The sequence below is a fragment of the Pongo pygmaeus genome, chromosome 6, assembly GCF_028885625.2.
Source record: "Pongo pygmaeus isolate AG05252 chromosome 6, NHGRI_mPonPyg2-v2.0_pri, whole genome shotgun sequence".
In the NCBI taxonomy this organism is placed as follows: domain Eukaryota; kingdom Metazoa; phylum Chordata; class Mammalia; order Primates; family Hominidae; genus Pongo; species Pongo pygmaeus.
This window is the reverse complement of record NC_072379.2, coordinates 150,523,769-150,551,064: the sequence shown is the minus strand read 5'-3', so window position 1 is coordinate 150,551,064 and position 27,296 is coordinate 150,523,769. Positions and strand designations below refer to the sequence as shown.

The 27,296-nt window shown below is 41.4% G+C and overlaps 1 protein-coding gene across 1 annotated transcript in view; it reads left to right on the top strand.

Annotated features, from left to right (window-relative positions):
* RHEB (Ras homolog, mTORC1 binding) overlaps positions 1-22,855 on the top strand; it is a 53,751-nt gene extending 30,896 nt beyond the window's left edge. Inside the window, exons 3-8 of the mRNA XM_054493708.2 lie at positions 4,235-4,302; positions 12,067-12,149; positions 17,858-17,914; positions 18,048-18,095; positions 18,894-18,975; positions 22,353-22,855. Coding sequence (XP_054349683.1) covers positions 4,235-4,302; positions 12,067-12,149; positions 17,858-17,914; positions 18,048-18,095; positions 18,894-18,975; positions 22,353-22,445 — 431 coding nt within the window. The 3' untranslated portion in view covers positions 22,446-22,855. The remainder of the gene's footprint in view (positions 1-4,234; positions 4,303-12,066; positions 12,150-17,857; positions 17,915-18,047; positions 18,096-18,893; positions 18,976-22,352) is intronic.
* Positions 22,856-27,296: the final 4,441 nt, after the last annotated feature.

Sequence of the window (27,296 nt, the reverse complement as noted above, 5' to 3'; positions counted from 1 at the left end):
TGCAGTGATCTGTAATCATGTCACTGCACTCCAGCCTGGGCAGCAGAGCAAGATGTGGTCTCAAAAGTAAAAATTGAGTTGGAAGGAAAGTCATGGAGTTGTGTATCATGGAGCTATATATACATACATTTTCTTAGTAAGTAATGGATCAGAAGAAAGTCCAACTTATGTAACCTGATGTTATCTCAGAAACAAAGTAATATGACCCTACTTTTTTGAGGCTATCAGCATCATCTTTGGTCGTATTTTAAATTTTTTCTTATCTTACAGTTCAATAATGAAGACTTTTCTTTACCTCAAAAATGAATTCAGTGTACTTGTTTATTAAAGTCTGTAGGTAGGAGCAGAAATAAATATGAATATTTATCCATTAAAAATTCATGAGGCATGTTCAGACATTATATTCTACTTACCACACTTCTGATAACCTAACACAGGGCAGGAGCCCTTAGTCCACCCTTTCCTCCACTATTTTGTAGAAAAACATTGTTCAGTGATAACAATGAATAAGAAAGAAAAGAAAAGGTTATCATGAACTTGTTGCTAGCAAGATAAATAAGTGGGTGGTTTTATGATTTTAAAAAACTGCTCTGTAGATCTGGAAATAATTTAGTAGTTATTTTACACTTTATAATATTAGAAGAAGCTGTTATAGCAAACACTCAGTGGTGACACATTTCAGTGAAGTGTCATGGTGAGCAAAAATTCTGGGACTGTGTCATCTTTAACAGTAGGGGTGTAGGAGAATAACATCAATAAAACCACATTTTCTAGTTTGGGGAAATTTTAAAGCAGAAGTACTACTTATGCAAGTGTACTTCATTATCTACTGTAGTGTTAATCTAACAACTCAATACAAACTAAATTGATAGGCTGAAATTAAGCTAGTGGTAGTTTATAACTAAAAAGCAAGCATAGCAGCAATTTCTGACTTCTGCCATCTCAAGGTAGCACTGTTAGTGAATGACAAAGCGCCTTCCAGAAAGTTGGGAGATTGCAGTTAGTTGTTGCAGCATTCTCAAGGCACTGCGTCCTGGGTGTGGACTTCTCAGTAGGGTATGAATGAAGACTCCTCACCACACTTTAGTAACACAAATCTTGCTTTGTGAACACCAAATTTTAGAAAACTCTATGACCGTGGTTAGTAGCATTTACTAGTAAATAGCTATTAGTCTACTTAGGAGAATTTCAGGGGTTTAGGTTGGAAATGGATTCTCCGGTGATTCAAAGAGGCAGGGAGAGAGGGGCTCAGGGAAAGTGATGTCAGAAGAAAGCAGCTTTCCACTTTGACATGAGGTTAAAATGACAGACAGTAGAATTATTTCCTAGTCTAGCCTATCTCTTATTATACCTCCCTTTTTTCTATAGTAACAAAAACTGGCAGTTTTCCTATGACAGCAAGATGGAAGATCTTTTTCATGTTACTGCTACAAGTAGGACAAGTTACATTCTTTTTACATGCAAAGATAGATGCAAATGTTTATTAATGTTTTTTTTTCTTTTATACACTATGTACAATGACATCTCGGTCTTCTTGGCCAAATCTTCTGCATTTTTTTGACTTGGCAACATGGGGTGCCCTGGTTCAGTCCTTTCCTCTGCACTTGCTCTCAAGTAATCTTCCCCTCTCTTCAATTTGCTATTGACTCACCAGTGTGTATTCTCAGCCCCAACCTCTCCCCGCAGCTCTGGGCTTTATTTTATAATTTATTTTATTCTACATGACAAGGTCTTTCACTCTGTCCTTCAGGCAGGAGTGCAGTGGCATGATCATAGCTCACTGTAACCTTGAATTCCTGGGCTTAAAACGATCTTTCCTCAGCCTCACAAGTAGCTAGGACTACAGGCATGAGCCACCATGCTGGAGAAGTTTTTCCTTTTTTGTGGAGATTGGGTCTCCCTGTGTTGCCCAGAGTGGTCTTGAACTCCAGGCCTCAAGCAGTCCTGCCTGGGCCTCCCAAAGTGGGATTACAGGCATAAGCCACTACATCCTGGGCTTTTTTATTTAACTGCCTGCATTTCCCCTTCGTATTCAATAGGCATCCCAAAACATCCCTAAAACCAACTCTCATTTCCCTTCCTCTCCCATCCCTAGTATTCTTCCCCTAGTCTTTCCTGTAAGTGGCAACTTACAGAAGCTTTGGAGTCATCCTGACTCTTCATTTTCTTACATCCCACTTCCAGTCAATCAGAAAATCCTTTTGGTTCTGCCTCTGAAATACTTCCAGAATATCTCCACCTCTAATCCAGGCCAGTGTCACCTTCTATAGATTGTGATAGTCTGTACAGTCATGACACTGGTCACTATATCATGGGCTCCTGCCTGATATCCCTGGGACCATTTTTGTTATTTACAGCGTAGCCAGAGTGATCTTTCCTTGGTTTCTCCTCACATTCAGAGTAAAAATCCCAAGTTCTGTAGGACCTTCTGCCTCCTGTCCATCCTAGTTAGCTATCTACCGTTCTCTCTGAGCTTTAGCTGCATTGACTTTTTTGCTTTTTTCACTTGCTGTTTAACCTCTGCCTGGATGTTCTACTCCCAGAGAAGATACCCGACAGGGTGGGAGGGTACGTGTGTGTGTCTATATCTTCTTTCCTTCCCTGGGATCTAAGCTCACTGAGTATCAGAGATTACAGCATCCCAAGCACCCACAACAGTGCTACTGGTGATAATAGGCACTCAAGAAATTGTTCTTGAATGAATGAATGAATGAATGAATGAATGAGTGATGTTTTCCTTTCAGTAACCTTGTCATCATAATTATACTTGATAACTGCAGTTACTTAGTTCTAATTGAAGGTCACTGGTTTTATTGCTCACCAGTGTTTCTTACATACTTCTCATCAAATCTGAAATACACTTCAGTCTTACCTGACTGAAGGTTTTCACACAGCTATGTAGTGACTGCACCCTGGCTGACAAGGACTGAAACCTCCAGCAGTGCAGGATGCATCCCAAGTTCAGAGAGAATAAGGTGTAAAAACAAATCTGAATTCTTTCTTAGAATTGATGAAATAGGTTATATTGGGTATCCCCCTAGCTTGAAATATTCCAATTCAGTTTCCATCTGATTTAACTGTTTCCTAAAAGTGATAACTTCCAGAACAGGTACAAGCATAATATAGTGTGGCCATTGATTTCATGGTGTGGTCTGTAATCTTCACTCACCTGACTTTTGGCACCCCTGCTTGTATTAGAAAAGTGTGACGCTAATATGGTTCTCCGTGATGATTGCTTGTCTTTCAGCCATCTTTTCTTTCCCTATGGAACTCATATAATTCAGATAAGATCTCCGATCAATCCTCCTTATTACTTAGAGTTTTCTCACATAATTTCCATTTGTCTGTGTCAGCTTTGCCTTTCTGCTGTGGGCAGAGTGGGACCTCTCTCAGTTGTATGAGGGATAGATTCTGCTGCCTGGCTCTAGTCGTATAGGACGGCCAGTCAGGAGATTGGAGGACTCATGGTGAGTCAAGATGGCTTGGGCGGGTATGCAAGATAAATCTGTTCCACTTCCTTGTCAGGGTTCCAGGTGGTTATTTTTACATTGTTTCTGTTAGTAGTTCTTTCCTCTTTTGTCTATATTTGCTTGAAGTCTGTCTCCCTCGAATTCTGAATTGACTTTTCCGGAAGTTATTCAAGTCTGATTTTCTTTCCTTCCTTGTCAGGGAAAAGAAGTTGTGACAAATTGCTTGGATCCTTAAGCTTAAGTGGGAAGGATGGCTTCAACACAGAACATCTGTTTCTTTGCTGTTTTATCCGTCAGTAAAACTGTTACTTCTTTTATGTACTAAAAGTTCTTAGCACTTAACTAATATTAGCTCTTTGTGCTCTGATGCTAGACTTCCTATAAATTAATGGAAAATTTTTGTGGTTTTGGTTTATTTGAGACCTCAGACTTTACGTAGTATATTTCACTTTTTCACAAGAGGAAGGATTTGCCACAGAGCATTCAAATTACTATTATAGGATATGAATTGTTGCCTACTTTGTCTCTTTGAAAAAGAATCAAGGTTTACCAAGCTTAATTTTAGCCAGTCACTGTATTTCCTAGCTAAATAATGGAAGGAGGGGAGAATCTATACAAGTCAGAGAATTGTTCTTTTTTATTTCATGGGGCCTTTCTCTGAGACTGCTAGGGACTCTGTGCTTGATTGGTTGTCATTGTTCAAACTTCAAGTGGTTTCAAGTTAATTTTTTTAAACTAATGTTTAATTCCCTTTTTCCCTGTAGCTTTTACAAAGTTGATCACAGTAAATGGACAAGAATATCATCTTCAACTTGTAGACACAGCCGGGCAAGTAAGTGACCTCTGGTATCTCAGAATCTTATACAGCATATCTGACAGTCTTGGTCCTAGCACTGATTTTTAAAAGTACCAGCTATGCCAAGAAAACCCCTCATGTTGTGTGCAGACAGTCCCTGACTCCCAATGGTTTGGCTTGCAGTGGCTCGACTTAACAATTTTTCATCTTTACAATGGGTCCATTGAGGTATTTGATACATTTTCAACTCATGATATTTTTGGTTTACAGTAGGTTTATCACGATGTAACCCCATCGTAAGTCAAGGAGCTTACACAGACAACTAAATGTTAGTATGCTGTCTACTTGGTCTTTTCTAAGACATTTCTGGCAGTTTTCTTTTAATAACTTGTTTTTCTGCTTTAGAATTGCTTTAAATATATTAACATTGTAAGGGTTAATACTTATTACAGGATAGTGGTTTTCTGTTTTCTAAACTTTAATTCTATATTAGAGAATCATATTAGTTGCTTTCTTTCTCTTTGTGATATGTGTTCTCCTACATTAGGGCAAAAGTACATCTTTTCTAGAGGAAAGGCGTAAGAGGGCCATAGGGCAGAAATTAGCTGATTTAATCTTATGAGGACCTGGGCCATAAAATACCAGTTTGATTGGAGTCCAGGCTCTGGTTTGAGTGTTGGCTTTAGTTTATATAGTAGAGTCTCTGGGTGGGTGGATTTGAGAGTGATTACTAGATTAGGGAGTTTCAATTTATTTGATAGACAGTAGATAATGGCCAAAAGTCAAATAATCCCCCCAGAAAGGATATTCACATGTCGGTTAATGTAGCAGGGATGTGTGGAATGGATCACCAGGGAATTGACTGGAAGCAAGGGGGAAAGGAGTACATGGAAGAAAGAAAAGCCCTTTTGACAGCTTAGCTGCCCCATTACCATGACATCCAGGCCTCCTTTTACTAGAAACCATTCTGTAAGACTGAATTTACCCTTCTTCACTGGAGGGTGAGGAATGTAAAGAAGCTGGGATTTCAGCTCCTAACTCCTGCCCTTGCAACAGTTTTTTGAGACAGAGTCTTGCTCTGTCACCCAGGCTGGAAGGCAGTGGTGCTATCCCACTACAACCTGTGCCTCCTGAGTTAAAGCAGTTCTCCTGGCACAGCCTCCCAAGTAGCTGGGATTACAGGCACGCCACCACACCCGGCTAATTTTTTATTTTTAGTAGAGGCGGGGTTTCGCCATATTGGCCTGGCTGGTCTCGAACTCCTGACCTCAGGTGATTCACCTGCCTCGGCCTCCGAAAGTACTAGGATGACAGGCATGAGCCACCATGCCTGGCCCACCCTTGCAACTTATAATCAAAGGATAAGAGTAGCAGGAGGGTGAGTGTAGTGTGATCTGGTTTGCTGTGTTAAATGGGGGCTATTTTTCTGGAATCTGGGGAAATTGGAGTAGACCCAGAATAATATGACCTGTCCCGTGGGTTTGGAATGAATTCCCTCTGCTTTGCATTTTGAAGTAAACATAGAAGGAAAGTGTGATGCCTTAGTGAAGCAAGAAGATAGCTGTATTGAGTGATGTTAGCATTGGAGGAACCCTGAGGTTTCCATTTTGGAAGCTTGGAAGAAAATAAATGTGTTTGGCTCTTTGAGCTTGTACACAGAGCTATAGCATGTGCCTTCTTCACTCACCCTACACACTCCCTGCTGGTGGTGAATGTAATGTGCTTTAGCAGTTAGATTCTTGATGCTTTCATTAGAGCAGAGCCATCCTAGGCTTTCACTCCCTGATACCTGTCCTCTTGACAGAAGAATAGGAGTTGGGGCTTGTATGGACCAGGGGAGCAGTAGAAGTCTCCGTTAGCGGGGCGGGGGCATGGCACAGATGACAAGGTTCATTAGAAATTAGTAGGGAAGGGAAGAGCCGCTTGAGTAGGAAATTGTGTTGGATTGTTGGGTTTTGTATCTTTCTTTTATAGTTAAGTTGACTATATAAGTTATTGCCTAAACCAAGACACTTTCAGAGTTGTGGGCTGGGGGTGCTAATAATAATTATGTTGGGACAACAGTGTAACTTAGAATGTCCCGGGCAAAGAAATACAGCTGTTGTGTTTATTGTGGGACTCTGACACTATCAAGACTTCAGTTTGCTTTTGTATCCTTATTTGGAATCTCCTTTAAGCTCCTGAAGACTGGTGATGAGAATGTAAATTGATAAATCACTTTCATGTAATTTTACTGTGGAAACACGTTTTGTATCAGGCAATTCAGGGAACCAGTATTTCATAACTGTTTGGAGTGTAGGCCCTGGAATCACACTTGCCTGGATTTGAATCTTGGCTTTTGTTGCCAACCCAGTAACCTTAAGGAAGCGAATGAGGGCTGGGCATGGTGGCCCATGCCCTTAATCCCAACACTGTGGGAGGTGGAAGGATCACTTGAGCCCAGGAGTTTGAGGTTGCAGTGAGCTGTGATAGCACCACTGCAGTCCAGCCTGGGCAACACAGCGAGATCTCATCTCTTTAAATAAAAGGGTGAAGAAGTCTTTCTGTGCCTCAGAGCTTTATCTATAAATAGTGATAACTGGCATTGTTGCAGGATTGTCACACTGGGGTTAAAGAGGATGTGCTCTTTCTTTGTAGACCTTTAATGCTGCTGAGGCAAGTGTGACACCAGCATATTAACTGTGTTGACAGGCTGCATGGTGGAAATGCACATGTTCTTAACACTTGGAGAGCTGTCTTTGAAAAGATTTCTCTAAAGAATAAATTTCTTTATATTGACTACTTATCAAGTTGGAATATGTGTTCCTCTGGGGTACTGTTTTGCCCTGGAACATAAATGTACACTCAGGTATCAAACAATTTAAAATATTTTAGTGATGTAGTAATACCAATAGTGAAACCAAAAGCACCAGTGTTTAGGAAGAGTGTATGATATGAGATAAGACAAGGGCAGTGTTTAGGAAGAGTGTATGATATGAGATAAGACAGGAGCAGTGTTTAGGAAGAGTGTATGATATGAGATAAGACAAGAGCAGTGTTTAGGAAGAGTGTATGATATGAGATAAGGCAAGAGCAGTGTTTAGGAAGAGTGTATGATATGAGATAAGACAAGAGCAGTGTTTAGGAAGAGTGTATGATATGAGATAAGACAAGAGCAGTGTTTTGGAAGTGTATGATATGAGATAAGACAGGAGCAGTGTTTAGGAAGAATGTATGATATGAGATAAGGCAAGAGCAGTGTTTAGGAAGAGTATATGATATGAGATAAGACAAGAGCAGTGTTTAGGAAGAGTGTATGATATGAGATAAGACAAGAGCAGTGTTTAGGAAGAGTGTATGATATGAGATAAGACAAGAGCAGTGTTTAGGAAGAGTGTGTGATATGAGATAAGACAAGAGCAGTGTTTAGGAAGAGTGTGTGAGATGAGATAAGACAAGAGCAGTGTTTAGGAAGAGTGTGTGATATGAGATAAGACAGGAGCAGTGGTCATATTAGCAGCCCTGTTGTCTTGCCCCTTCGGGTTATATTACAACTGGGTAAGAGTATTTGGAGAATTTTTGCACAAAATATATCCAAATTTAGCTACTTTAAATTATTTGTAGTCATTGCAACTAGTAGTTCTTGAAGGTTATGTTTACAGTTGAGAGACAATAAATTAAAGATGTGCTCTTTATTTACAGCTCAGGATGGTGACACACAGGCATGTCCTGCCATGGTTTCACCCTTCATTCTATTGAAAACTGGATGATAACAAACTCAGGTGTTTACTGCTCCAAGAGCTGCTTTATAAATTGGATGCACACTGGAGCTAGTTCTGGGATTAAGACTGGTAGTAGTAGGGTAAGATGATTAAGGGGCAAATTCTTTTAAAAGTAATCTATAGTAAATTTGTTCACTAGCTTCCACATTTCAGGAGTGAAATTGCACGCAGTGAATTGCTGCATAGCGGTATTTGTTAGCAAGTTCTATTTACTACTTAGTAGTTTATGTCGGTACATCCATACCACTGTGGTTTAATAGTGGTTTAATTGCCCACCTAGGAATGATGATGAACATGGTTAAATACAGATTATTTTTAGATTGCATGAAATATTTTGGTTTTGCCCAATTTTAGGGTGAGAACATATACCCTAAATGAATTTTGGGGTAAGAATGTGAAGTATCAAGAAAAAAAAAAGTAGCCTCTTCTATATTAACCTTTTTATGCCTAATGTTCCATTATTGGAACGTTAAGCTTGTGGGAGTTATTTATATCCTACTGCTCAAGGTCACCAAGGTCTGATTTTTCATTAAAAAAAAAATTTTGCAGCCTCCAGCATAAGTGAGTTAATAAGTTAGATTCACGCCTGTAATCCCAGCACTTTGGGAGGCCAAGGCGGGTGGATCACTTTAGGTCAGGATTTTGAAACCAGCCTGACCAACATGGTGAAACTCTGTCTCTACTGAAACTACAAAATTAGCCAGACATGGTGGTTCATGCCTGTAATCCCAGCTACTTGGGAGGCCAAGGCAGGAGAATTGCTTGAACCCAGGAGGCGGAGGTTATAGTGACCCAAGATTGCACCATTGCACTGTAGCCTGGGCAACAAGAGCGAAACTCCGTCTCAAAAAAAAAAAAAATTAATAATAATTAAAATTGATTCAATGACAATCCATCTTATAATGTAACCAAATTTGCTTTTTTGAAAATTAATTTTTTAAAAATAGGTGTAATGCACATGGTACAAAAATAAATAGTGCAAAAAGGTGTAAATAGTAAAACTTAAGACGTTCCTACCCTAGCTATCTAACCCCCCACCCGCACCAGCAACCACATTTACCAGTTTCTAGTATATGCCTCTAGGATACTTGATACATGAATATGCAAATATAGTTTTAAGCTTGGGTTTTTTGTGTGTTTGTTTGTTTTTCCTTTTTACACAAAAAGTAATACATCTCCATCTTGGAGATTATTCCATATCAATACCTATGGCCTCCTTTTTCCCCAAGGCTGCATAATATCCAGTTGTTGGGATATATATCGTAAGTTAACTGCTGATCAACGGTTAGACTGTTGCTGGTCTTGCTACCATCAGCAGTCCCTTAATGAACATCCCGGACGTTGTTTTAGACATAGGGTAATAATGCACATAGGAAAACTTCCTGGATGTGGGCTATCATAGGGTTACAGTTCATGTTCTTGCCAGCAGTGAATGAGAGTGTCTATTTCCCTACACCCTCACCAGCACTATGTGTTACCAAACGTTTTGGTACTTGCCAATCTGATAGGTGAAAAAAAGCAGTGTACTTTTAATAATGCACTCTTCTTCTTAGGAGGCTTTGATTTTTCCTATGTTAGAAGATGTTTGTATTTTTTCCCCCATGAATTATCCTGTCTGTGTGTACTCTGCCATTTTTTTTCTATTGTGTGGTTGGTCTTTGCGTGTGGATGTGAGATTCCCCTTGATAATGTGAAGAAATGTAGCATTTTGTATATGATCTGAGATGCACAGTTTTGTTTTCAGTTTGTCTTTTATTTATGGTTTTTGTTTGAGAGGTTTGCAGCCATGAAGAACTTTTTCACAGAGTTGAATTTATTTATTAATCTTTTTTTTTTTTTTTTTTTTTTTTTTGAGACGGAGTCTCATTCTGCTGCCCAGGCTGGAGTCCTGTGGTGCCATCTCAGCTCACTGCAAGCTCTGCCTCCCTGGTTCACGCCATTCTCCTGCCTCAGCCTCCTGAGTAGCTGGGACTACAGGCGCCCACCACCATGCCCAGCTAGTTTTTTTGTATTTTGAGTAGAGATGGGGTTTCACTGTGTTAGCCAGGATGGTCTGAATCTCCTGACCTTGTGATCTGCCTGGACTTATTAATCTTTTTTTAACTGATAATGTATTTTAAGCTCTCCCATCTATTGTACACATCGTTTTCATCTTTAAATCTTTGCTTCCTCTGGAATATGTTTTTGCCGAAGTGTGAATTGGAGTTCCAGCTTAGCCATTCATCCCCAGGTGGCTCTGGGCTTGTCCCTCTACTCTCAGTTGAGGGTTACTTTTGGTCCTCACTGATTGAAATGCCAATATTATCATGTACCTCATTCTCGTATCTGTCAGGTCTTTCTAGATTTTTCGGTCTGTTCTGTTTGTGAGCCAGTACAGTATTACTTATGAGAGCTTTATGATTTCTACTCAGCTGCCCTCCCAATTGCTATTATATTGCTATTATTCTTTCCCAGAAAGTAGACTTTAAAGGCCGGGCACAGTGGCTCCTGCCACTGCACTCCAGGCTGGGTGACAGAATGAGACTGTCTCAAAAAAAAAAATCACACTGGGTGCAGAGGCCAAGGCAAGCGGATCACCTGAGGTCAGGGGTTCGAGACCAGCCTGGCCAACATGGTAAAATCCCGTCTCTACTGAAAATGCAGAAATGAAGCAGGTGTGGTGGTTTAGCCTGTAGTCCCAGCTACTCAGGAGGCTAAGGCAGGAGAATCGCTTGAACCTGAGAGGTGGAGGTTGCAGTGAGCTGAGATAGTGCCATTGCATTCCAGCCTGGGCAACAAGAGTGAAACTAAGTCTCAAAAAAAAGAAAATCAGAATTATATCAGCTGGGGGCTCTTTCCTCCATTATACCTTCTAACTGGTGGTGTTTTACTCAGTGCTTCTTAGACATAACTTCTTTTTTCTATGTTTCCACAGTTTCCCTTTAGGGAAAACAGAATTTTAACTTTGAACCTACTCTAGCTGATCTAGTGATTAAAATCATTTGGGATTTTGTTTTTAATCTTACTTATTATATCAAAGAATTTATAGTAAAACTTAATTTTTCTTTTCTTTTTTTTTTTCTTTAAAGAACTTTACCATAGGGCAGTAATTCTGGGCTGTCATAAACAGTGGTTATGACCATACTATAAGTTTACAAAAATAATAGACTGCTGCTTAATCGTCTGGTACCATGATGTGATTTTTCCGTAATAGTGCTTAGGACATGTATTATGTTGACAATTTAGTTTCAACTAAGAATGAAATGTTTGTACCAGACAGTGGTGCGTGCTGTTGAAAACTGCACTGACATCAGAACTTTCTGTATGCTTTAATACGTGTATAAAGCAAAGTGTCATAACGCTGCTTTATAAAACTAAAGACTACTATAGTGTTGCGTAATAGGTACCTTTCTCTTTAATTCCTAGAGTTGCTCAGTAAATAACTCTCTTGGTCCCCAAAAGTCTGAATACCTCAATTGAACCTGGTGTTTTGATCCTCTTTTCTCTTTCTCTGTTTCTCTCTCTCTCTCTCTCTCCCCCCCTCCCTCCCTCTGTCCCTCTCTCCTTCAGATGCTGATGGCACCCCTCTAGCAACCTGTAGATTGAAGCTCAGGTCATTGTGACTGACATGCAGAGAATAAATCAAATAATATGGCAGTTTCAAATATAAAAATACAGATTTATGGAATAAATCAGCAGGATTTATAAATGTCCTGAGGTCTAGAAGATTCTGGACTTAGTCATGCTCATCCCTTGTTTTGAGATCACAGAGCCAATGATTTTTGTGTTTCATCCATCCTCTTCTCCCAGAAATTATGAAGGTCATCAGACTTTCCCCTAAAGTTCTAGAACAGCTAGTCATTTTTAAATATTGACTTGAACCACATTATCACCTCCAAGCCATTCTTAAAGCTTCAGTTTGTAGGCTGTCTCTGGCATAATATTGTAATCCACTCTGTGTCTACTTTGATTTCTTCAGGTAATACATGAAAAACTTTGGGTAAAGGTTGTTTGTGATGCTATATGAAGACTACTCAAATATAATTTTTTTTCCCCACAGGATGAATATTCTATCTTTCCTCAGACATACTCCATAGATATTAATGGCTATATTCTTGTGTATTCTGTTACATCAATCAAAAGGTAAGACTCCTGCTGCCTGCTTGAGTTGATTGCTACTCATAGATAGCATTGATCCTTTTAAGGGACTGTGCTGGAATTATTAATAGTGACAATTAGAATTATTAGGCTACATGTTTTTTAGTGATTTTCTCGTGGAGCAACTGGGTTGTTGGGAAACATGGCCCACTAGATGTTCTGTTAGTTACACCAATAGGATAAAAGGCTCTTTCTTACCTCAAGCTGCCTAGAAAAATAGTGGTTCAGCATGATCTAAGCTTTTCTGCTAATTGAAATGGGAAATGCCTAAATTAATTTTACTTTGTGTGTGTTTTTACCATATTAAGGTGAAATAGACTTTCTAATAAAATGTGGGGGTTTGGGTTTGTTCAATGTCTTATCCTTTGAATTTATGAAATAAGACCTTTTGGTAATAGAGTCTGACTTTACTACATAAAAACAGAGCCACTATTTTTATTAATAAGAATGGATATCGGTTCCTCTAGCTACGTATTTCATGTCATCTCTTATCGGGGGATGGCATGTATTATCAGGAGGAGCAGTGGTCTGTGTCTGTTAACAGAACAGCTGGCTGTATACAGCAGCAGAGCTCTGGGCATTGGTGACAGCTTATGTTTGAAGACTTTATGAAAATATCTGTGCCAGTGGAGGGCATTTGGTGGCTACCTAGCATCTATTGAGTGTGTGCGACATGTTAGGGAGTTTGCTATGCTCTTTGCCTACATATGATACATTACTTATTTCATCATTACCTTAATCCTTCATCAGAGATGTTTTATATCCCACTTTACGTGGAAAGAAACTGAGTGACAGAGAGCTAAAGCAACTTGCCCAGGGCTACATAATGACATTGCTGGGATTCATAGCCATCTCTCCAGTTCCACAGTCAAGGCTGACACTGTCCAGTAGAACTTACTGCGGTGATGGAAGTGTTTGCTATCTGTGCTGCAGGTGGCTGTTTAACTAAAAATGAAAAATGAAAAATTAAGCCTCCCTCGGTTACAGTAGCCCCATTTCAGGTGCTCAGTAGCCACATGTGGCTGGAGGCTGCCATGTTGGCCAGTGTCTGGGTTCCTTACCCCCACATACTCCACTGCCAGTGAAAATTCAGTCTGCTGCTCTGTGAGTGTTTACCATTTTTCTCCATGGCAGAGAAACATACTTTAGGGCGTTGAGTTCTAGCTATAAAATGTTTGAGTACCATTCTCGGCCATTCTTATAAACAGACCCCATACTGTCAATCCCCGAGAAAGTTTACACCTGAATCAAAACCAAGTACCAGAATTATGTGTTCCTTAAGGAAAATTGGGAAACTGAAAAATAGAAAGTGGGGGTAATCATTCTTAATCTAATTACCTAAGTATAGATACTGTTAATATCTTGGTATATGTTTTTTCTGGTCTTTGTTTTAGTCTGCATGGATTGTTTTAACATCCTTTTATTTGCTCTCTGAATGCTGTTTTATGGTTTATATTTTCCATGTTTTTATATTTTTACTTACCATGTAAGATATATTTTTCCATATTACCTAGTATTTTGAAATAGTAAATGGCTTTATAATATTTCATGTTCAATGATAGATGGATATCTCTCTTCCTGTTTAATGTATTTATATTCTTGTCACTAAAAGCAATGCTTGGATTGGATTTTATGCTTAAAACCACTGTGTACTTAGTATTTGGAAACATGATCATTTTCTTACTGACTTATAAGAGCACTTTAAATAGTAAAACTATTGGCAGTTTTTGTACAAAGATTTTCTTAATTTCAAATTGTATATTTTTAAAATGTATTTATTGCCACGTGTAAGGCCTTGTCCAGAACAAATTTAATGTACCAATAATCTAATGAATGTTGGAAGTTCATGTTTGTTTATGAATTTCCATTATTTTACTAATTTACTTGAAAAACATGATTCAAAGATTGTTTTGTTGTTGGTAAGTATAATTTTATCCTAGCTGATTTTTAGAAAACAATGTTGGTGTTTCTTTACAAATTGTTACTTTGAGGCATTAAAATAGTAGGTAGAAAATTTTCTTAGTGTATCCACTGATTTTTTTTTAATCTCTTTTTTGGTGGGCACAAATTAGATGACATTATAGAATCAAGTTGAAAACATAGCATGTGTCACTGGGGAAATTGAAAAATACATTGAGCTGGATTAAAAATATGAAAATGTGCTCACCAAGGACCTTATGTATTTGAGAAAACATTGGCCTAGTGCAAAGCAGAGGACAAAAAGCTTGGTACTGTGTCTTCTCAGCGGCACTGTTGCAAGTTTTGACCAAGTTTCTCCTTACTAAAATGGGTGTGTTTTGTTTTATTATATGCCTTTTACCTTAGTAGCTCATAGTTTAATGAGCATTCTCAAATCCCAAACATGAGTGTGAGAAGAGTGGTGTTTTGTTTTTTAGAAACCTATATGCTGAATACACAAATATTTATGAATATACAAGAAATATGTCAGTAAAACTTTCTGAATCAACCAGTTTGTTGATCAGAATTGTCTAATCCTTTTTATTGAATTTAACCTCTATCTAAATGATAACCATTTTCATTATTTGTGAAATAAAACAGAAGTCTCACATTATTCCTTTATATCATAAAACCCCTGTAGAATTGCTCTTTCTGAGTAAATAAAGCGAAAATACATCCTATTTCATAATTTCTAGAAATGGAAAAAAGAAACCTGCATTTGAGAGATGTGAGATTTGGGTTTTCATTTATCCGCACTAACAACTTTGGACAAGTTACTTCACAGTACCTTTGTCGCCTGTAAATTGGGTATACTGATATAGGAGTAGACCTGTCTTATCTGAGGCAGCCAGGTTAGTTACTTTAAAACATTAGTTAAGGGCCAGGCGCAGTGGCCCACACCTGTAATCCCAATACTTTGGGAGGCCGAAGTGGGCAGATCATTTGAGGTCAGGAGTTCGAGACCAGCCTGGCCAACATGGTGAAACCTCATCTCTACTAAAAATACAAAAATTACCCGGGTGTGGTGGCGGGTGCCTGTAATCCCAGCTGCTCGAGAGGCTGAGGCAGGAGAATCTCTTGAACCTGGGAGGCGGAGGCTGTATCATGAGCTGAAATCATGCCATTGTACTTCAGCCTGAGCGACAAAGCAAGGCTCTGTCTCAAAAAAACAAAAAACAACATTGGTTAAGGGAAAAAAATCAGAAAGGTGATGGCAATCGCCAGTGTTTTGTTTTAAAGCATAAATATACATTCAGTCACTCACCTTGTGAAATTTTCAAATTGTCATCTTTGAATATGAGCTCACCCACTGACCACACCCACCATTTGTCCATTATGACTTCTGGTTCGGTTTCTTCCCAGTGAGGTGCTTGGGAAACAGTCTACACCTCAACTATTCAGATTGCTGTGATTTTCCCCACCAATCTTTTTCAGTTGGTTTGGCACACCTTATTAAGGAGCACCGTTTTTAGTAGATCAACCCACAGTATTCAACTTCTAGTTTTCAGACAAACAAAAACTCTGTCTACACATATTTCAAAAGTTTGCAACATAAATTATGACTATGATGAATTTAACTGGTATAAGCGGGTTTGGGAACAAATGGGGCTGTTTTAAATCACGCCTTTTTTTCCTAGTAGCTCGTAGTTTAATCAGCATTCTCAAATTTCAGACATGAGGGAGTATGAGAAGAGTGGTGTTTTGTTTTTTAGAAACCTATATGCTGAATACACAAATATTTATGAATATCCAAGAAATATGTCAATAAAACTTTCCGAATCAACCAGTTAGATTCAGAAAATCAGTGATCTCAAGAAATTTAGCCACTTAGGACAGCACACATTGATGATCTCACAGTTTTTGTGGGTCAGGAATCTGGGTGTGGCCTAGCTGTGTCCTCTGCTTCAGTCTCTCACAGCCACAGTGTGGGTATCAGCAGGGGCTGCAGTCCCATCTGAAGGCTTGGCTGGGGGGATATGTTTCCCAGCGTGTTCACGTGGCTCTTGACAGGATTGAGTTTCTTGCAAGGTGTTGGACTGAGCTTCTTAGTTCCTCGCTGGCCGCTGGCCTGAGGCTGCCCTCTGTCCCCTGCCAGGTGCTTCACTTCACTGGAGCAGGTGCACAAGAGAGCCAGAGGATTTCCTGCATGACAAGCCACTGTCATTTATAACCTAACTGCAAAAGGGACATTCCAGCACCTTTGCCGTATTCTGTTCATTAGACGCACGTCACTAGGTCCATGTAGGGGGATGACACACAGTGTGGCCACTAGGAGAGCAGGAGATCTGGGAGCCGGCTCCAAGCTGCCTGCCACACAGTCCTAGTTCTTTCAGCTGTTTCTCACGTGACAGGGTACTGTATTTTTGCCCAAGTGGCGACACTTTTAAATGTAGGCAAATACAGCATGCGGAGGAAACCGTGGTTCTGTAATGCAACCGCAGGTCCTTAGGACACCCATATCCCATTTGTTGACCCACAGTGAGCTTGTAGGGGGGTTAAATTTCATTTTTGTTTTTATCAAATGACAGCACACATCGTGTAAAATAGCACAGTGTGTAATTCATTCAACAAGCTAACTTGTTCCGAAGCTTGTGATGCAACCATGAACAAAGCAGACAAATCCCTGCCCTTGTGGACTTATTATTTCTGGTGTGGGAGACAAACAGTAAAACGACACCATGTGAGACAGGATGTCTGTGACCATGCTGCTAAGAAAAGTAAAGTGCGGAAGGGTAAGAAATAGAAAGGGAATTTGTAATTTAGGGTAAACAGAAGAGGTGTAAGAAGTGACATTTGAGGCTGGGCGTGGTGGCTCACGCCTGTAATCCCAGCACTTTGGGAGGCCGAGGCAGGCGGATCACGAGGTCAGAAGTTTGAGGCTTGAGAGTCACTGGGGCCGAGTAAAGATGGCCACCCATCAGAGGATGTTGAACGAGGCACCGTCCCTCTGCTGCAGCAGAGTCCTCTGGTTGCTGTGCTGAGCGGGGGTGGCGGGGAAGGGTTGGGGCTATGGCACTGATGCAGGCAGACTTGGGCCAGGAATTCACACCTCAGCGGCAGCAGTGGAGGGGAGTGAGAAGCCGTCAGATTCTAGGTAGGATTTGAAAGCAGAGCCAGTGATGTGCTGGCAAATGTTTGCATGGGTTTTTTGGGGGAGGGTGGAAAATGATTTGTGGCCATTTGCCAGCAGTCAGTGGTAATAATAATCCTGCTGTGGCAGATTTCAAGTGATCATTGTGACATCTCAGATGCCCTTCCCGGTGAGAGCCACCTCCAACCTAGAGTCATCGGCTCATTGATCTGATTGAAAGCCAAGAGATAATGGCATCACCCAGAGAATGTATGTACCTAGGAAAGAAAACAGGAGCAGGCTGAGTGTACTAGGGCACTCTAGGAAAAGCTGTTCAGGTTGTAATGTAAACAGTTGGTTCTTTGCTGAATGAGTTGGGTGATTAAAATTTGCATTTATGTGGTTTGTCAGCCCAGTGGTAGGCTTTCCATTTGAATGCCTTACCTGTTTCACTTTGAATATCCTCAGTCAGGGTTGCTGAGTGTCAGATGTATGCACATGTGAACGGATTGCTAGGAAAAAACAAGAGTTCTTTGTGTTCAGTTTATGTTATGTTAAAATGGTGAGTCTGTGACATTTTACATTTTTCCAGCTGGCAACATAACATACATTTAAAAACTTCAACATTAAAATGGATGTCTAATTTATACTTTTTGTTTTATAGTTTTGAAGTGATTAAAGTTATCCATGGCAAATTGTTGGATATGGTGGGGAAAGTACAGTAAGTAGTACCATTTTATCTGTTTTATCTGTTTGTTAGAGAAACTTCTTTTAATAGTATCTTCTGAGCAATACAATCTGGCACTGACTGGGTTTTTTTTTGTTTGTGTTTTTTTTTTTTTTCATATAAATAGAATACCTATTATGTTGGTTGGGAATAAGAAAGACCTGCATATGGAAAGGTATGTAGCTTTTAAATGATTAGTGATTTATAAAGTCAAATCTAAGATGATTTAGTCACTGAAGTATCATTTTAATTATTGTTCTGATGTCAAGAATATTTTTAGCTGTAGCATTTTTATCTGTTCAGAGGTGTTATGGTCGTGTGCAGCAGAAGCAAAAGTGGAATAGAAATCTCACATTCCTCTAGAAAAGAGAGAGCAAACTTTATAGGAAACTACCTTTAGGTTATCTACCACTTTGCATAAAGCAAATTCTAAAAAGACATAGTGCTCATTTATGCAGCAAGCGGTTTTTGAGTACCAGGGTTTGGGATTACAGTGGGGAGCAAAGGAGGCAGATGTCCAATGCCCAGGCAGCTTCATGTCAGAGAGGAAGAGACTCTACAGCCTGCACGCAAGAGAATTGAGCAGAGGAAGAGACTCTACAGCCTGCACGCAAGAGAATTGAGCTTTCAGGCTCTTTCACAATTTCCCCTGGCCTTGGGTGCTTAAAACCTAGCTGTAAAATAGTCAATTGTTACAGATACGGGAGTACTGGAAAATAGGATCATGTTCTCTGAGCTGGAAGGTTTGCTGGAGCATGGATAATCCCATAAGGCAATGTCTATTCTGTTCCCCAGCTCAGGCGTAATTAAAACACTCCTGTGTTACATTCTTGATGCTAATGTTAGGCCAGGGCATGGTTCTGCTTCATGAGAAGGAAATTGACCAAAATGGAGCCTGTTTCATAAATCAATTATACATGTTTTATATAATGAAGAGCAAAGTACTTTAACTAGAATTTTATTTTTCCTTTAGGGTGATCAGTTATGAAGAAGGGAAAGCTTTGGCAGAATCTTGGAATGCAGCTTTTTTGGAATCTTCTGCTAAAGAAAATCAGGTAACAGATTCTATAAACCTCATTTTGCATTGCGTTCTCATCAGTCACAGGGATGTGTTCCTTGCAGTTGGCATTTGACCTCTGTCTTGATCACTCCTGTGTAACATTTCACCTTCCACTATTTCTAATACCAAGCTTTGTGTTGCTTTAGGAAGATACTACTTAGGTGTTTATAAATTCAGTCAGTATTCTACTTACAGTGGAACCTAGGATATTTGTAGGATAAACAGAAACTATTAGTAAAGGAAATACTACCTTTTGTAAACATATATTTTTGTTTTGTATTAATAGCTGGTACAGAAATAAGTCCATACAGGGGAAAAAAAAAAAAAAGAAAAAGAATTCTATCACTTTAGTACTAATTTTGTAACTACCCACCCCCTGGCTTTTTTTCTGTTAGATGAAACCAGGTCAGACGTACATGTTAATTTTGAACATAGAAATGATTAAGAACCATCTTATAAGCATTTAGTAGCAATTTCACCCTGCAGATGTACCTTTAAAGGCATGTTCTGGGAAGGATGGAGATTCTGCTTCCGGAGGCTTCACAATCATGTATGAACCTTTTTCTTCCATTGCTTTAATTTAGACCTCCGGCACCAAGCTTGTCTCCCGCCCCCAGTGCATTTTTCACCTACATATTTTTCTTTGCTGCCCTTAATTTTCTAAAGATACACATCTGATGGTATCATCCTCTACTCAGAAACTGTCAGTGAACTGCCCCTTCTGTATAGAACCCTTCGCCTGGTCCTGAGTGCAGTCAGTAATTTGTTCTTTTCTAGTTTCTTCTCTCACCACGTTCTTGTACTTTCCATCACATCAAACTGCTCCCTTCCTTAAACACACCATCTCCTGTCCACCCCACTTTCAAAATGTCTCACCTTTCCTCATGCTCCCCTCCGGTTTAAAATAGCCCTTCTCTAAGTATCTACTTATGTTCATGTGGGGTTTTATATTTTGAATGTGTTTTCAACATGTGGTGGTGTTTGATCCTCAGGTAAGATGACTTGGTTTTCATTTCTCTGAGGAAACTCTAGTGTAGTAGGGTGGTGCCTCCTCCCTGGGAGGGCCGGGAGCCAGCAGCTTTAGCACTCTTCCTTCCCTGCTCCGCCCCTCTCCACATGACGGAGGTTTGTAGTCCTCAAGGCCCCACCTAGATTTCACCTTCTTGTTGACCCCCTCTGGATCCATCTAGCTGAAAGAAATTGTGGTTTCTTCTCTTAGCCCTCTTAATTTGTTCTGAGATCTGAGTCGGTATCATTTATATAAATATCCTTCATAATGTTCAGCACAGTGGGTTATCCGTTAGCCCAAGTATCCTGTGATAGTCAAATTGGCTTTGTCCTGTGTTGGGATATGGAGGGATAGTGAATCCATGTGGTTATGTCCTCTTATGTGCGGATGAAAAAAATTGAATAAACAGATCCGTGCAATTGGTTCCCAAGTTCCAGAAAGCAAGGGATTTATCAAAGTCAGCTCAGTTTCTGAGTATACACAGAATTCAAATAAGAATTGAGATAGTTAAGAGATACCTATATTTTAAAAATTGAATTAAATCAATCCATTGAATGCCTACGGACTGTATCCTTCAGATCATGTAGTTAAACCGCCTCATTTTAGAAGTGAGGAAATTAAGTTTCATTCAGAGAGGTTAAATGACTTTTCTAAGATCACCCACTACCTTACATGGTATAAGAACTAGGACTGAATTGTAAATCTCATCCACATCTAGTCCTTTTTTCTCTACACACTGCTTCCTGTCAATCAGGTGATCCAGCTGGTGACCTAGATTAGACAAGCGGGGTGGGACCTGGGGTTAGCTTCGGTTAACTAGGAGGACAGACACCTCATTCATACCAACAGGACAGAAGGCTGAGGATGGGAGCCCACATTCAAGTGGGTGGGTCAGCTTGGTGGACGGAGGATGTGGAGTTCTTTTGTGAATGTGGCGTCTGTTTTCCAGTGAAGTGTGTAAAACAAGGCTTTCAGCTGAGCATAAGGATGGGGAACATTTGAGGAGAAGGGACAAGGCATGGATCCTTTCTCTGGGGAGGGCCCAGATCCAGGGATGCAGGCGGGTGGCTAGGCAGCACCAAGCATCTGCGCCAGGTTCCTGGTCATGGGTGTGAGGTCAGCAGTGAGCGGTGTATGTTTTCCCTGGGCAGCGTTTACGGTGTGGCCACGGGCACCGTGCCAGTGACATTTGGTAGGGAAGGGAGTTGAAGTACAGTGGCGCCATGGTGGCCTGCTGAGTCTGAGCTGACTGAGAGGGAAAGGAGCAGCAAGAAGTGGTTAAGGGACAGGGGAGATGTAATAATAGGGTCAGCAAATCAGGCCCCTTGTGGGGCTGAGAATTGTTGCTTCAGGATAGCTAGAGAAAGAGAGCTGGGAAGATGGTGTGGTGGGACGCTGGCAGTTGGTGTGTTGTGGTTTCGTGGGATACTGGAAGTCACTGGAGTGATGGGGGAGGGGGATTCTTGGTGATTAGGAGAACTGGGCACTTCCTGTGGGGCTTCTGAGAACAGGGGCAGTTTTTCATGACCACAGGACTGCGTTTAAAGGACAGGGTCTGGGAGTCACGGTGGCTCAGGCCTGTTGTCCTGGTGCATAAGGAGGCGAGGCTAGGCGTCCGAGGCCAGCCTGGGCAACATAGAAACGTCCAATCTGTATAACACAAAAATAAATAAATAAAGGACAGGGTCTGACAGTTCTCCTCCCCACTCAGTGTCGGAAGAGTTCCTGCTCCAAGTGGCCGTGATTCCTCTCTGTGGTGAAGGACTGGTGGGGTTGACCCTGGGCTGGGGCTGAGGTTGAGGGCAGGAGACGAGAGGCCAGGAGATAGGGAGGGCAGTTTGTGGATTGAAATGACCGAGAATTACACCGCAGAGGTGTTGGAGGCTGGCATTGTGGCATCTCAGGAGCACGGAGGGTGCCTCCCCCACTTGAGGCCTCTTGGTGTCAAGGATGTGAGAGGCAAGGGCTGCTGGGAGAGTATGTCCCGTGGGAAAGGAGGAAAGATAGTGCCAGAAGTGAAGAGGGACTCTGAGGTCCAGAGGACACTGGGGTGGGGGTCGTGGGGTGGAGTGGGACAGGAGATGGTGGTGAGTCTGGGAGTGAGGACTCTTCGGGCGTCTCCTGGTGCCTGAAGAAAACAGGGTCAAAAGCACAATCGGAAGCTGGTTATGGTCTGGGTCAGGAGGGATGGACAGTGGCCTTACTGGGCGTCGGGGGGGCCCTGAAGTTCTGGGGCTCACCAGAACCCCTCCTCCTCCACCAGTAGGAGGGCAGGGCAGGCGGCACGCCCTCCTCAGTCCGTAAAATACTCTCGGAGTTCGGCTTCACGCTAACACTGTGATTGGGTTTCTTTCTCTTTTCAGACTGCTGTTGATGTTTTTCGAAGGATAATTTTGGAGGCAGAAAAAATGGACGGGGCAGCTTCACAAGGCAAGTCTTCATGCTCGGTGATGTGATTCTGCTGCAAAGCCCGAGGACACTGGGAATATATTCTACCTGAAGAAGCAAACTGCCCATTCTCCTTGAAGATAAACTATGCTTCTTTTTTCTTCTGTTAACCTGAAAGATATCATTTGGGTCAGAGCTCCCCTCCCTTCAGATTATGTTAACTCTGAGTCTGTCCAAATGAGTTCACTTCCATTTTCAAATTTTAAGCAATCATATTTTCAATTTATATATTGTATTTCTTAATATTATGACCAAGAATTTTATCGGCATTAATTTTTCAGTGTAGTTTGTTGTTTAAAATAATGTAATCATCAAAATGATGCATATTGTTACACTACTATTAACTAGGCTTCAATATATCAGTGTTTATTTCATTGTGTTAAATGTATACTTGTAAATAAAATAGCTGCAAACCTCAGTCCTTTGTGCTACTTGATGTGGCTTTCAAAGAAGAGAAGCCTTGTCCTGAGTTTCTCACTTGGCTTCAGGAAGGCCCCAGGTTGGATTCCAGAAACCAGTGAAGATGTGGCCACAGGAGGAGGTGTGCTGAGGTGGCTGCTGACCGTGGACCCCCTGCGCAGTGGCCTGCAGATGTTGGGGCTGGGTTACAGCTGATTGAAGCTGAGTGGCCCTGGGGGTTCTGTGAGGGGAGTTCCTCCCCAGTGATGAGATTCTCTCCTTCCACCCTCAAATCCCTAAACCTTGACTGAAATGCTCCGTGGTCGGGAGCCTGGTCAAGGAGGAGCTGCTGAGAGGCATTGTTCGCCCTTGCTCATAGCTTAGCTTGATGTCCGTGTCAGACAGGAGACGATTGAGAAAACAGCCTTGCCTGTCACTGTCCTGGAACACCCTGGAGTTTAGTGTTATGTCAGGGTCTTGGGAGCCTCCTTCAGACCCAGACGACGGGCCTCCCTCTGTCCAAGGAGCAGCTGTAAAGGAGAAGAGGGATTTCATTTGTTTGGTGGCTGTTACCTTGTCTGTAAGTCAAACTTGGAGTTGAGCAGTGCTTTTTAAATGATTCCCTTTTGCAGCTAAAATTTCACAGGGCTATTTCTAATACATAAGCAAATGTTACCATTGACTTTATTAATAAAGTATAGTTTTGCTTTGCAGTTGATTGTTAATGAAAAATTATGTTCTTAAAACACATGCCATTAATTTGGATCTTTTAAATATTTTTGCCTCATTTGTCATTCCAGGATGAAATTTCTGCCTTAGAAGACCTCCACCAAATACATTTTTAAAGACAGGGTCTCGCTCTGTCACCCAGACTAGAGTGCAGATCATAGCTCACTGCAGCCTCAAATTCGTGGGCTCAGGCTCAAGTGATCTTCCTGAGTAGCTAGGATTACAGGCCTGAGCCACTATGCATGGCCAAATAATCACCTTTTAAATAAAAATAAATTTTGACAACACAGTATTGTTATTTATTACCAGGGTTATTCTTAGGACTAAAAATGTATGAGCACTGAACAGAAAATGGGGACCTAGTCCATCCAGTTATGTCTATGTAAATGGAACTTAGAACAGCATATTGTACTAGAAACTGAAGTTCAACTCAACTCTCCTGAGGTGGTCCCCTAGGACTGGAGCTCCTGATTGGAGGGAGCATAGTATCATTTCTTTATGTGATGCAGTGCACACATTCCTTCAGATATGCCCTGAGTACCTGCCATGTGCCAGACACTGTTCTGAGTGCCATGAACACAGCAGAGAAACCTGCACCCCTGTGCAGCGTAAATCCTGCGCTGAATCTTGGAGATGCCACACAGGGTAGGCCCCCATCCAGCTGCCCAAGGCAGCAATCCCAAGAAGACAGTTGACTCATTTACTTGATAGTTTGAGCATTCATGTTTTTGTTTTTTTGTTTTGGTTTGATTTTTTTGAGACAGTTTCGCTCTTGTTGCCCAAGCTGGAGTCCAATGGCGCAATCTCAGCTCGCTGCAACCTCCGCCTCCCGGGTTCAAGCAATTCTGTCTCAGCCTCCCAAGTAGCTGGGATCACAGGTGCATGCCACCACACCCGACTTATTTTTGTATTTTTAGTAGAGATGGAGTTTCATAATATTGGTCAGGCTGGTCTTGAACTCCTGACCTCAGGTGATCTGCCCACTTCGGCCTCCCAGAGTGCTAGGATTACAGGCCTGAGCCACTGCGCCCGGCAGAGCATTAGTCTTACAATCAGTGATAAAACATTGTCACTGGGCACGATGCATGTGCCTGTAGTCCTGGCTACTCAGGAGGCTGAGGTGGGAGATTGCTGGAGCCCAGGCGTTCTGGGCTGTAGTATGCAGTGCTAATCTTGTGTGTACACTGAGTTCGACGTCAATACGGTGACCTGGGAGCTAGGGACCACGAGGTTGCCTACGGAAGGGTGAACCCATCCAACCTGGAAACAGCGGTCAGAACTCCTGAGCAATGATTAGCAGTGGGAGTGTGCCTGTAAGTAGCCACTGCCCTCCAGCTAGCAACATAGCCAGACCTGTCTCTTAAAAAAAAAAAAAAAAAATTGTGTTGAAAAGGTAATGCTTTTCTTTGTGGTACGTAAGTGTAGTCTTAGATTTATTGAAATACAGGAAGTGCAACTATAAAACTATATCCAAAATATTTTGCAGTTCAAAATTAAATTTTAAAATACAAATTATAAAATCACATTACAAATTTAATGTGATAGAATTTTGTTAAAACTAAATTGTCCATCCACTCTGGACATCTCTCCCCACTGGTTCACCAGCCATGCTCTTGCCTGAATGGCTTCTCACCTGCTTGTCACCAAATCTAATAGTTTCTGGTTGCTTTCTTGACCTCTCGGTAGCATTCCACACAGTTCACTGCCGTCTCCCCTGTGTCATCATTACCCCACCATCTCCTGGTCAGCCTGCCAGCTCTGCTGGTGCATCGGTCTCCTTCACTGTTCTGTATCAAACCTCTCAGCAGACCTTTTTTCCTGCCTACACCCTCTGCCTTGATATTCTTCAAGCATAGCTGTAACTCTGTGTAGCCAGAAGAGTCCAAAATGTCTATCTCCCACCTTGACCTCTTTGGGCTCCAGGCTGATCTTGACAGACTCTCTATTTGGGTGTTTTATAGGCATCTCAAGTTTACTATGTCCAAAACTGAATTCTTGATTTTCCTTGGAAACCTGGTCCTCTCTTGGACTTCCTGTTTCAGGAAATGACACCATTATTCACTGGGTCCGTATGAAAATTAGCAATCTGGGAGCTGTTCTTTATCCCTACCCTCATACTCCCCATCCGATCCATCAACAAATCCTAAGGGCCTTGCCTTCAAAAATCTACCTTGTGTTTTGTCCATTTTTGTCTCCACTGCGTCCTGGTCTGCAATAGGACACCCTCTAAGCCCCTACACCTCAGCCAAAGCCAGCTTGTAAAAACAGTATCATGTTGCTCCTTTGCTTAAAATCCTTCTGTGATGATTGTGCCAAATCCATGTGTCCCAGCTTCAAGGCTCAGAGTGACCTTGCTGCTGCTTAGCTCGACCCTGTCTAGTTACTGGCCTTGATCAGTTTCCAGAGCCAGAAAGCTCTCTTAGCCATGGGGGCTTCTGGGGCTCTTTCCTTTGCCTGGGACACCCCTTCCCGAGACTTCTAAGCCTTCAGATCTCAACATTGTCTCTTCCCAGGGGCTTCTAGGATGGCCTGAAGCACCCCTCTCTGTGAATCTATCCAAGCACTCATGTTTTATCATATGGTACAGCATGTGTCATAACTGATCATCACTTTTGTTCCTTGTATTGTGTATGTTGTGTATTACTCTACTAGATTTGGCTGGAGTGGAGACAGTGTCTCAGACATCTTTGATTCCAAGCTCCTTCTAGCACAGAGCCTATAAAATAGATACTTTCTACTGTGCCATTTTAATTTCCTTGTAGTTTCTTTGTGTGTGTGTGTGTGTGTGTGTGTGTGTAAGTTATTAGCAGTTGCCCTGGGAATTACAGTTAACATCTTAATTTATTATAACACTCTAGTTAAGATTCATACCAACTTAATTTCAATAGCATACAAAAGCTTGGCTCCAGTTCCTCTCTCATTTGTGCTGCTCTTGTCATGCAAATGACATTTCTATATATTATATGCCCATCAGCACAGGCTTACAATTGGCTTATGAAGTTGCCTTTTAAATCAAATAGAGAAAAGAAGTTACAATTAAAAAATACATTGATGTTGTCTTTTCTACATGCTTATGTTGTGTGGTTGCCTTTACAGGTGCCCATTATTACTCCTCATTCGGATTCAAGTTACTGTCTAGTGTCCTTTTCTTTCAGCCTGAAGGGCTCCTTTGGTATATCTTCTAGAGCAGGTCTGCTAGCAATGGGTTATCTCAGGTTTTGTTTATCTGGGAATGTCTTTTTTATTTTTCAAGGATAGTCTTGTTGGGTATAAAAGTTGGGGGGAGAGTTTTGCTGTCAGCACTCCTACTCACCCAACTTATTCCAGTATTTCATGAGCAGCACTCAGCCCGGACCCTGCAGGCTCTTGTGTAACCCCAGAAACATAATGGCTTCTCAGGCCCCCTGTGGGCATCTCATTTTCCAATTTCTGTTAGCTTGTTGTTTGCCCCAGTGTCAACTAAATTGCTGCTGATTGTTTTGATGAACATCCCCAGGGAGAAAGTGCTGGGTGAGCCAAGCTCAGAGTCAGGTCACAGGCTAGCTTGCAGGTGGGACCACCAGATCAGGCAAATGAGGTCACTGAGCTCCAACCCCAACTTGACCCTTCCTGTGGCTGCTAAGCTGCTGGGTTTTATGGGGATTGCTGCTGTTGCTTTCAAGGCTACCAGGGAGCTCGGGGGCAGAGGTTTGGAGGGCTGTGAATAGGGCCAGTAAAAATGTCACAATGCT